Genomic DNA, 12,097 nt, shown 5'->3' with positions numbered 1-12,097 from the left:
TCACTGTCCCCATGTCCCCATGTCCCCATCACTGTCCCCATGTCCCCATGTCCCCATGTCCCCATCACTGTCCCCATGTCCCCCATCGCTGTCCCCATGTCCCCATCACTGTCCCCCTGTCCCCATGTCCCCATGTCCCCATCGCTGTCCCCATGTCCCCATGGCTGTCCCCATGTCCCCATGTCCCCATCACTGTCCCCATGTCCCCATGTCCCCATGGCTGTCCCCATGTCCCCATCACTGTCCCCATGTCCCCATGTCCCCATGTCCCCATCACTGTCCCCATGTCCCCCATGGCTGTCCCCATGTCCCCATCGCTGTCCCCATGTCCCCATCACTGTCCCCATGTCCCCATGTCCCCATCACTGTCCCCATGTCCCCATGGCTGTCCCCATGTCCCCATGGCTGTCCCCATGTCCCCATCACTGTCCCCATGTCCCCATCACTGTCCCCATGTCCCCATGTCCCCATCGCTGTCCCCATATCCCTGTCCCTGTCCCCATGTCCCCATGTCCCCATGGCTGTCCCCATGTCCCCGTCACTGTCCCCATGTCCCCATGTCCCCATCCGTGTCCCCAGGCTCTGCGGGCGGCGCTGGTGACTCCAGGCTCTCTCGGGGTCCCTTTGGGCTGTCCCCCTGTCCCCCTGTCCCCCTGTCCCCATGTCCCCATGTCCCCATGTCCCCCATCCGTGTCCCCAGGCTCTGCGGGCGGCGCTGGCCCAGGCCGGGGCTCGTGGCTTCGTGCAGGTTCTGGTGACCCCCGAGCCGGGGGTGGGTCTGGGGGCTCTGGTGCAGGGGGTGGGGCTGGGGGCTCTGCGCCCCAACACCGTCCTGCTGGGCTGGCCCCGGAGCTGGAGACAGCAGCCAGACCCCGCCCGGGCTGCCAGGGACTTCGTGGGTACGGGACAACGGGGACACTGGGGGGACACTGGGGACAATGGGGACATGGGGGGGATTGGGGGGATTGGGGGGACATTGGGGACTTCGTGGGTACGGGGACAACGGGGACACTGGGGGACACTGGGGACAATGGGGACACTGGGGACATTGGGGACATGGGGGGGATTGGGGGATTGGGGACATTGGGGGGATTGGGGGGATTGGGGGACATTTGGGACGTGGGGGGATTGGGGACATTGGGGGACATTGGGGACGTGGGGGGATTGGGGACACTGGGGACATTGGGGGGATTGGGGACATTGGGGACATTGGGGGGACACTGGGGACATCGGGGACATTGGGGACATGGGGGGATTGGGGGACATTGGGGACATTGGGGGGACACTGGGGGGACATTGGGGGGACATTGGGGACACTGGGGGGACATTGGGGGATGGAGGGGCACACAGGGGACATTGGGGGGGACACGGGGGGGCCATGGAAGCGGGAGGGGCTGGGGGTCCGGAGGGGCTCCGGGAGGGGCTCCGGGAGGGGCTGGGGTCCGGGAGGGGCTCCGGGAGGGGCTGGGGGGTCCGGGAGGGGCTGGGGGCTCCGGGAGGGGCTCCGGGAGGGGCTGGGGCTCCGGGAGGGGCTCCGGGAGGGGCTGGGGCTCCGGAGGGGCTCCGGGAGGGGCTGGGGGCTCCGGGAGGGGCTCCGGGAGGGGCACTGGGAGGGGCTCCGGGAGGGGCTCCGGGAGGGGCTCCGGGAGGGGCTCCGGGAGGGGCTGGGGGCTCCGGGAGGGGCACTGGGAGGGGCTCCGGGAGGGGCTCCGGGAGGGGCTCCGGAGGGGCTGGGGCTCCGGGAGGGGCTGGGGGTCCCGGAGGGGCTCCGGGAGGGGCTGGGGGCTCCGGGAGGGGCTCGGGAGGGGCTGGGGCTCCGGGGCTGTCCCCGATGTCCCCAGGGCCCCCTCCCCACGCTCCGCTGTCCCCCCCAGAGCTGCTGCGGGCGGCGGGGGCCGGGGGCCGGGCCCTGCTGGTGTCCAAGGGCGCGGCCGAGCCCGGGGGGGCCCCGGGGGGGTCTCTGGACGTTTGGTGGGTGGTCGGCACCGGGCGGCTCCTGACGCTGCTGCCGCTGCTGCTGCGACAGCACCCGGTACGGGGGAGGGGCTGGGGGCTTGGGTGGGGGAGGGGTCTGAGGGGCTTGGGTGGGGGAGGGGTCTGAGCCCTGGGACCCCCCGGGACCCCCCCGGGACCCCCCGGGACCCCCCCGGGACCCCCCGGGACCCCCCGGGACCCCCCCGGACCCTGATGTCCCCCGTGTCCCCCCAGGTGTGGCGTGGGTGGGTTTTGGGGAGGGGGTTTGTGAGTTTGGGGGTTTTTGGGGAGGGGTCTCACTCCTGTGTCCCCCAGGCCTGGCGCGGGTGGGTTTTGGGGAGGGGTCTGTGGGTTTGGGGATTTTGGGGAGGGGTCAGGGATTTTGGGGAGGGGTCTCACCCCCGTGTCCCCCAGGCCTGGCGTGGGTGTCCCCTGCGCCTGTTCACGGTGAATTTTGGGGGTCAGGGGGTGTTTGGGGTATTTTGGGGAGGGGTTTGGGGATTTTGGGGAGGGGTTTGGGTGTTTTGGGGAGGGGTCTCACCCCCGTGTCCCCCAGGCCTGGCGCGGGTGGGTTTTGGGGAGGGGTCAGGGGGTGTTTGGGGTATTTTGGGGAGGGGTCTCACCCCCGTGTCCCCCCAGGCCTGGCGTGGGTGTCCCTGCGCCTGTTCACGGTGGATTTTGGGGGTCAGGGGATTTTGGGGAGGGGTCTGTGGGTTTGGGGTTTTTGGGGAGGGGTCTGTGGTTTGGGGTTTTTGGGGAGGGGTCTCACCCCCGTGTCCCCCAGGCCTGGCGTGGGTGTCCCCTGCGCCTGTTCACGGTGGATTTTGGGGGTCAGGGGGTGTTTGGGGGTTTTTGGGGAGGGGTCTGTGGGTCAGGGGTTTTTGGGGAGGGGTCTGTGGGTTTGGGGGTTTTTGGGGAGGTGTTTGGGGTATTTTGGGGAGGGGGTCTCAGCCCGTGTCCCCCAGGCCTGGCGTGGGTGTCCCCCTGCGCCTGTTCACGGTGGCGCTGCTCGAGGACAACAGCGAGCGGCTGCGGCGCCTGCTCGAGGCCGTGGCGCGACGCCGGGCGCTGCCGGCACAGGTGCACGTGGTGGAGCTGGTGAGAGCAAAAACACCCCGAAAACACCCCAAAAACACCCCAAAATCACCCCAAAAACACCCCAAAATACACCTGAGACACCCCAAAAACACCTGAGACACCCCAAAAACCCCCAAAATTACACCTGGAACACCCAAACCCCGCCCTGCCGGCACAGGTGCACGTGGTGGAGCTGGTGAGAGCCAAAAACACCCCAAAAACACCCCCAAAAACACCCCAAAAACCCCCAAAAACACCTGAGACACCCTAAAAAACACCTGAGACACCCCAAAAACACCCGGGACACCCCAAAATACACCTGAGACACCCCAAAAACACCCCAAAAACACCCCAAAAACACCCGGGACACCCCAAAATACACCTGAGATACCCCAAAAACACCCCAAAAACACCCCAAAAACACCCGGGACACCCCAAAAACACCCCAAATAGCCCAGCCCATACTGGTTTATACTGGTTCATACTGGTCTGCACCAGTCCATACTGGTTCATACTGGTTCACACTGGTTCACACTGGTCATACTGGTCTATACTGGTCCATACTGGTTCATACTGGTTCACACTGGTTCACACTGGTCCATACTGGTTCACACTGGTTCACACTGGTTCACACTGTGTTCACACTGGTTCACACTGGTTCATACTGGTTGATACTGGTCCATACTGGTTCATACTGGTCCATACTGGTTCATACTGGTTCTCTCTGGCCGCAGCACGACGGGGATGTCTCCGCCTACACCTACGAGCGGACGCTGATGATGGAGCAGCGCTCGCAGATGCTGCGGCAGCTGCGCCGCGCCCAGGTGACGTCATCGTCTTCGTTACGACGTCATTGCGCACCATGTGACGTCACCTTTTTCATTATGACATCACCACACACCCTGTGACATCATCTTCTTCATTATGACATCACCACACACCCTGTGATGTCACCTCCTCCATTATGACATTGCCACACACCCTGTGACGTCACCTTCTTCATTATGACATCACCACACACTGTGACGTCATCGTCTTCGTTATGACATCACCACACACCCTGTGACGTCACCTTCTTCGTTCTGACATCACCACACACCCTGTGACGTCACCTTCTTCATTATGACATCACCACACACTGTGACGTCATCGTCTTCGTTATGACATCACCACACACCCTGTGACGTCACCTTCTTCGTTCTGACATCACCACACACCCTGTGACATCATCTTCTTCATTATGACATCACCACACACCCTGTGACGTCACCTACTTCCTCATGACGTCACCACACACACCCTGTGACGTCATCTTCATTATGATATCATCACACACCCTGTGACGTCATCGTCTTCATTATGACATCATCACGCACCCTGTGACGTCATCGTCTTCATTATGACATCACCACACACACCCTGTGACATCACCTTCTTCATTATGACATCATCACACACCCTGTGACGTCATCTTCATTATGACATCACCACACACCCTGTGACGTCACTTCCTTCCTCATGACATCACCACACACCCTGTGATGTCATCGTCTTCGTTATGACATCACCACACACCCTGTGACGTCACCTACTTCATCATGACATCACCACACACCCTGTGACGTCACCTTCTTCATTATGACATCATCACACACCCTGTGACCTCATTTTCTTCATTATGACATCACCACACACCCTGTGACATCATCTTCCTCATTATGACATCACCACACACACCCTGTGACATCATCTTCTTCCTCATGACATCACCACGCACCCTGTGACGTCACATTCTTCATTATGACATCACCACACACCCTGTGACGTCACACATCATCCCCGGGGTGCCATCCCCGTGACGTCATCACCCTCCCCATGACGTCACACCTCTGGCCTCACGACAAAGTCGCCCTCGCTGTGACGTCATCGCCCTTGTCTGTACGTGACGTCACGGTCACCGTCGTGACGTCATTTCCTCTCTGGTGACGTCACAGGGAGGCCCCGCCCCCTCGCACCCGCCCAGCGCTGAGGAGGAGGAGGGGGGAGGAGACCCCCGGAGGGGCCCCAGTCCGTGAGTGGCACTGGGAGCACTGGGAGGGACTGGGATGGACTGGGATGGACTGGGGGGGACTGGGAGGGACTGGGAGGGACTGGGAGGGACTGGGGGGGACTGGGAGGGACTGGGATGGACTGGGATGGACTGGGAGGGACTGGGATGGACTGGGATGGGACTGGGAGGGACTGGGAGGGACTGGGATGGACTGGGAGGGACTGGGATGGGACTGGGGGGAACTGGGGGGACTGGGAGGGACTGGGATGGACTGGGGGGGACTGGGATGGGACTGGGGGGGACTGGGAGGGACTGGGGGAGACTGGGGGGAACTGGGATGGACTGGGAGGGACTGGGATGGACTGGGGGGAACTGGGGGGGACTGGGAGGGACTGGGGGGAACTGGGATGGACTGGGAGGGACTGGGGGGAACTGGGATGGACTGGGAGGGACTGGGGGAACTGGGATGGACTGGGGGGCACTGGGGGGAACTGGGATGGACTGGGAGGGACTGGGGGGAACTGGGATGGACTGGGATGGACTGGGATGGGACTGGGGGGGACTGCTCCATACTGGTCCGTACTGGTTTATACTGGTCTGTACTGGTTTATACTGGTTTATACTGGTCTGTACTGGTTTATACTGGTCTGTACTGGTTTATACTGGTTTATACTGGTCCGTACTGGTTTATACTGGTCTGTACTGGTTTATACTGGTTTATACTGGTCCATACTGGTTTATACTGGTCTGTACTGGTTTATACTGGTTTATACTGGTCCGTACTGGTTTATACTGGTCTGTACTGGTTTATACTGGTTTATACTGGTTTATACTGGTCCGCGGGCAGGGGGAACGTGCGCCGCATGCACGCGGCCGAGCGCCTCAACGCCGCCATCGGAGCCCACTCGGGGGGGGCGGGGCTGGTGCTGCTGGACCTGCCCCCCCCTCCCCCACCCCGGCCCGCACGGCCCCTGGAAAACTGTATCCAAAAATGGGGGAAAAATGGGGAAAACGGGAAAAACGGGAATGGGGAATAACGGGGAATAACGGCCCCTGGAAAACTGTATCCAAAAATGGGGAAAAAACGGGAAAAACGGGAATAACGGGAATGGGGAAACCTGGGAATAACGGGGAAACCGGCCCCGGGAAAACTGTATCCAAAAATGGGGAAAAAACGGGAAAAACGGGAAAAACGGGAATGGGGAATAACGGGGGAATAACGGGAATAACGGGGAAACCGGGCCCGGGAAAACTGTATCCAAAAATGGGGAAAAAATGGGAAAAACGGGAAAAACGGGAAAAAACGGGAATGGGGAATAACGGGGGAACAACCCTGGAAAACTGTATCCAAAAATGGGGGAAAAACGGGAAAAGTGGGAAAAACGGGAATGGGAAATGGGGAAAAATGGCGGGAAAAGTGAAATGGGGAAACTGGGAGGGTACTGGTGGTCACTGGGAGGTTACTGGTGGTTACTGGGAGGTTACTGGGTGTTACTGGGAGGTTACTGGGGGTCACTGGGAGGTTACTGGGTGTTACTGGGAGGTTACTGGGGGTCACTGGGAGGTTACTGGGTGTCACTGGGAGGGTGCTGGTGGTCACTGGGAGGTTACTGGGAGGTTACTGGGTGTTACTGGGAGGTTACTGGTGGTCACTGGGAGGTTACTGATGGTCACTGGGTGGGTGCTGGTGGTCACTGGGAGGTTACTGGTGGTCACTGGGAGGTTACTGGTGGTTACTGGGAGGTTACTGGTGGTTACTGGGTGTTACTGGGAGGTTACTGGTGGTCACTGGGAGGTTACTGGTGGTCACTGGGAGGTTACTGGTGGTTACTGGGAGGTTACTGGGTGTTACTGGGAGGTTACTGGTGGTCACTGGGAGGTTACTGGTGGTCACTGGGAGCTTACTGGGGGTCACTGGGAGGGTACTGGGCGTTACTGGGAGGGTACTGGTGGTTACTGGTGGTCACTGGGAGGTTACTGGGAGGTTACTGGGCGTTACTGGGAGGGTACTGGGCGTTACTGGGAGGGTACTGGGTGTTACTGGGAGGTTACTGGTGTGGTCACTGGGAGGTTACTGGTGGTCACTGGGAGGGTACTGGTGGTCACTGGGAGGTTACTGGTGGTTACTGGGAGGTTACTGGTGGTTACTGGGTGTTACTGGGAGGTTACTGGTGGTCACTGGGAGGTTACTGGGAGGTTACTGGGAGGGTACTGGTGGTTACTGGGAGGGTACTGGGCGTTACTGGGTGTTACTGGGAGGTTACTGGTGGTCACTGGGAGGTTACTGGTGGTTACTGGTGGTTACTGGGAGGTTACTGGGTGTTACTGGAGGGTGCTGGTGGTTACTGGGAGGTTACTGATGGTCACTGGGCGGGTCCTGGTGGTCACTGGGAGGTTACTGGGAGGTTACTGGTGGTCACTGGGAGGTTACTGGGAGGGTACTGGGCGTTACTGGGAGCACTGGTCAGGCCTTGACTCCCCCAGACCTGGAGTTCCTGGAGGTTCTGACCGAGGGCCTGGGGCCGGTGCTGCTCGTGCGGGGGGGGGACGGCGACGGCGACAGCCCCAGTACGGCCCAGTGCTCCCAGTATGGGACTGGGAACGGGGATGGGGAGCCCTGAGTGCCCAGTACGGCCCAGTGCTCCCAGTATGGAACTGGGAACGGGGACGGGGAGCCCTGAGTGCCCAGTGCTCCCAGTATGGGACTGGGAACGGGGATGGGGAGCCCTGAGTGCCCAGTACGGCCCAGTGCTCCCAGTATGGGACTGGGAACGGGGATGGGGAGCCCTGAGTGCCCAGTGCTCCCAGTATGGAACTGGGAACGGCGACAGCGAGCCCTGAGTGCCCAGTACAGCCCAGTGCTCCCAGTATGGGACTGGGAACGGCAACGGGGAGCCCTGAGTGCCCAGTACGGCCCAGTGCTCCCAGTATGGGACTGGGAACGGCGACGGGGAGCCCTGAGTGCCCAGTACGGCCCAGTGCTCCCAGTATGGGACTGGGAACGGCGACGGGGAGCCCTGAGTGCCCAGTGCAGCCCAGTGCTCCCAGTATGGAACTGGGAACGGCGACGGGGAGCCCTGAGTGCCCAGTGCTCCCAGTATGGAACTGGGAACGGCGACGGGGAGCCCTGAGTGCCCAGTACGGCCCAGTGCTCCCAGTATGGGACTGGGAACGGCGACGGGGAGCCCTGAGTGCCCAGTACGGCCCAGTGCTCCCAGTATGGGACTGGGAACGGCGACGGGGAGCCCTGAGTGCCCAGTACGGCCCAGTGCTCCCAGTATGGGACTGGGAACGGGGACGGGGAGCCCTGAGTGCCCAGTACGGCCCAGTGCTCCCAGTATGGAACTGGGAACGGCGACGGGGAGCCCTGAGCACCCAGTACGGCCCAGTGCTCCCAGTATGGAACTGGGAATGGGGATGGGGAGCCCTGAGCGCCCAGTACGGCCCAGTGCTCCCAGTATGGAACTGGGAACGGCGACGGGGAGCCCTGAGCACCCAGTACGGCCCAGTGCTCCCAGTATGGAACTGGGAATGGTGACGGGGAGCCCTGAGTGCCCAGTGCTCCCAGTATGGAACTGGGAATGGGGATGGGGAGCCCTGAGTGCCCAGTGCTCCCAGTATGGAACTGGGAATGGGGATGGGGAGCCCTGAGTGCCCAGTGCTCCCAGTATGGGACTGGGAACGGGGACGGGGAGCCCTGAGTGCCCAGTACGGCCCAGTGCTCCCAGTATGGAACTGGGAACGGCGACGGGGAGCCCTGAGTGCCCAGTACGGCCAGTGCTCCCAGTATGGGACTGGGAATGGGAACGGGGAGCCCTGAGCGCCCAGTACGGCCCAGTGCTCCCAGTATGGAACTGGGAATGGGAACGGGGAGCCCTGAGCGCCCAGTACGGCCCAGTGCTCCCAGTATGGAACTGGGAACGGGGACGGGGAGCCCTGAGTGCCCAGTACGGCCCAGTGCTCCCAGTATGGAACTGGGAACGGGGACGGGGAGCCCTGAGTGCCCAGTACGGCCCAGTGCTCCCAGTATGGGACTGGGAATGGGGATGGGGAGCCCTGAGTGCCCAGTACGGCCCAGTGCTCCCAGTATGGAACTGGGAATGGGGACAGGGAGCCCTGAGTGCCCAGTGCACTCCCAGTGCTCCCAGTATGGGACTGGGAACGGGGACAGCGAGCCCTGAGTGCCCAGTACGGCCCAGTGCTCCCAGTATGGAACTGGGAACGGCGACGGGGAGCCCTGAGTGCCCAGTGCTCCCAGTATGGAACTGGGAACGGGGACAGCGAGCCCTGAGCACTCAGTGCACTCCCAGTGCTCCCAGTATGGAACTGGGAATGGGGATGGGGAGCCCTGAGTGCCCAGTACGGCCCAGTGCTCCCAGTATGGGACTGGGAACGGGGACGGGGAGCCCTGAGTGCCCAGTACAGCCCAGTGCTCCCAGTATGGGACTGGGAACGGCAACGGGGAGCCCTGAGTGCCCAGTACAGCCCAGTGCTCCCAGTATGGAACTGGGAACGGGGATGGGGAGCCCTGAGCGCCCAGTACGGCCCAGTGCTCCCAGTATGGGACTGGGAACGGCAACGGGGAGCCCTGAGTGCCCAGTACAGCCCAGTGCTCCCAGTATGGGACTGGGAATGGGGACAGCGAGCCCTGAGTGCCCAGTACGGCCCAGTGCTCCCAGTATGGGACTGGGAACGGGGATGGGGAGCCCTGAGTGCCCAGTACAGCCCAGTGCTCCCAGTATGGAACTGGGAATGGGGATGGGGAGCCCTGAGTGCCCAGTGCTCCCAGTATGGGACTGGGAATGGGGACAGCGAGCCCTGAGCACCCAGTACGGCCCAGTGCTCCCAGTATGGAACTGGGAATGGGGACAGCGAGCCCTGAGCGCCCAGTGCACTCCCAGTGCTCCCAGTATGGGACTGGGAATGGGGACGGGGAGCCCTGAGTGCCCAGTGCACTCCCAGTGCTCCCAGTATGGGACTGGGAACAGCGACAGCGAGCCCTGAGTGCCCAGTGCTCCCAGTATGGAACTGGGAATGGGGACAGCGAGCCCTGAGTGCCCAGTGCATTCCCAGTGCTCCCAGTATGGGACTGGGAACAGGGACAGCGAGCCCTGAGCGCCCAGTGCACTCCCAGTGCTCCCAGTATGGGACTGGGAACGGGGACAGGGAGCCCTGAGTGCCCAGTACGGCCCAGTGCTCCCAGTATGGAACTGGGAACGGCAACGGGGAGCCCTGAGTGCCCAGTGCTCCCAGTGCTCCCAGTATGGAACTGGGAACGGGGACAGCGAGCCCTGAGTGCCCAGTACGGCCCAGTGCTCCCAGTATGGGACTGGGAACGGTGATGGGGAGCCCTGAGCGCCCAGTGCACTCCCAGTGCTCCCAGTATGGGACTGGGAACGGGGACAGCGAGCCCTGAGCACCCAGTGCACTCCCAGTGCTCCCAGTATGGAACTGGGAATGGGGACGGGGAGCCCTGAGTGCCCAGTGCTCCCAGTATGGGACTGGGAATGGGGACGGGGAGCCCTGAGCGCCCAGTGCTCCCAGTACAGCCCCACTGCAGCTCCCAGTGCACTCCCAGTGCTCCCAGTATGGAACTGGGAACGGGGACGGGGAGCCCTGAGCGCCCAGTACAGCCCAGTGCTCCCAGTACAGCCCCACTGCAGCTCCCAGTGCGGCCCCAGCAATCCCAGTATGGCCCCAGTGCACTCCCAGTGCTCCCAGTGCACTCCCAGTACAGCCCAGTGCTCCCAGTGCGCTCCCAGTGCTCCCAGTGCACTCCCAGAGCTCCCAGTGCGCTCCCAGTGCTCCCAGTGCGCTCCCAGTGCTCCCAGTGCACTCCCAGAGCTCCCAGTGCGCTCCCAGAGCTCCCAGTGCACTCCCAGTGCTCCCAGTTCACTCCCAGTCTGGCCTCAGCTCTTTGCTGGTTTTTTTTGCACTTTGATTTCACCAAAGATTCTCAATAAAACGACCCCAAAATGGAATTTTTGGGGAAAAGGAGCCGGGAGTTGCAGTTCTTGAGCATGGGGGGATTTTGGGGGTCCCTGGGGGGATTTTGGGGGTCCCTGGGGGGATTTGGGGGTCCCTGGGGGAATTTTGGGGGGATTTGGGGAGGTTTGGGGGTCCCTGGGGGGATTTTGGGGGATTTTGGGGGGTTTGGGGGTCCCTCGGGGGATTTTGGGGGATTTGGGGGGATTTGGGGGGATTTTGGGGTCCCTGGGGGGATTTGGGGGGTCCCTGGGGGGGTTTGGGGGTCCCTGGGCGGATTTTGGGGGATTTTGGGAGGATTTTGGGGGTCCCTGGGGGGATTTTGGGGGTCCCTGGGGGGGTTTGGGGGTCCCTGGGGGGATTTGGGGGTCCCTGGGGGGATTTTGGGGTCCCTGGGGGGGTTTGGGGGTCCCTGGGGGGATTTTGGGAGGATTTTGGGGGTCCCTGGGGGGATTTTGGGGTCCCTGGGGGGATTTGGGGGGTCCCTGGGGGGATTTGGGGGTCCCTGGGGGGATTTGGGGGGGATTTTGGGAGGATTTTGGGGGTCCCTGGGGGGGTTTGGGGGGTCCCTGGGGGATTTTGGGGGTCCCTGGGGGGGCTTGGGGGGATTTTGTGAGGATTTTGGGGGTCCCTGGGGGGATTTTGGGGTCCCTGGGGGATTTTGGGGGGATTTTGGGAGGATTTTGGGGGTCCCTGGGGGGATTTTGGGGTCCCTGGGGGATTTTGGGGTCCCTGGGAGGATTTTGGGGGTCCCTGGGGGGATTTTGGGGGTCCCTGGGGGGGTTTGGGGGGATTTGGGGGGATTTTGGGGGTCCCTGGGGGGATTTTGGGGTCCCTGGGGGGATTTGGGGGGATTTTGGGAGGATTTTGGGGGTCCCTGGGGGGATTTTGGGAGGATTTTGGGGGATTTGGGGGGATTTTGGGGGTCTCTGGGGGTCCCTGGGGGGATTTTGGGGGCGGGGCCAGGGAGAGGGGGCGGGGCGTGACGTTCAGACTCGTGACGTCACTGCG

The 12,097-nt window shown here is 62.4% G+C and overlaps 1 protein-coding gene across 1 annotated transcript; it reads left to right on the top strand.

Moving 5' to 3' along the window:
• Positions 1-700: 700 nt before the first annotated feature.
• LOC131574462 (solute carrier family 12 member 4-like) lies at positions 701-8,067 on the top strand (the record flags this gene model as incomplete). Its single annotated transcript, XM_058828926.1, has 8 exons — positions 701-899; positions 1,875-2,032; positions 2,759-2,812; positions 2,926-3,072; positions 3,786-3,875; positions 5,046-5,122; positions 5,949-6,082; positions 7,586-8,067. Coding segments are annotated over 8 exons (996 nt in total), but the record flags the coding sequence as incomplete, so codon positions are not given.
• Positions 8,068-12,097: the final 4,030 nt, after the last annotated feature.

The sequence above is a fragment of the Poecile atricapillus genome, unplaced genomic scaffold (assembly GCF_030490865.1).
Source record: "Poecile atricapillus isolate bPoeAtr1 unplaced genomic scaffold, bPoeAtr1.hap1 scaffold_335, whole genome shotgun sequence".
Lineage (NCBI taxonomy): Eukaryota > Metazoa > Chordata > Aves > Passeriformes > Paridae > Poecile > Poecile atricapillus.
Note: the sequence above shows the minus strand (reverse complement) of the source record. Positions and strands in the feature narration are given on the sequence as shown.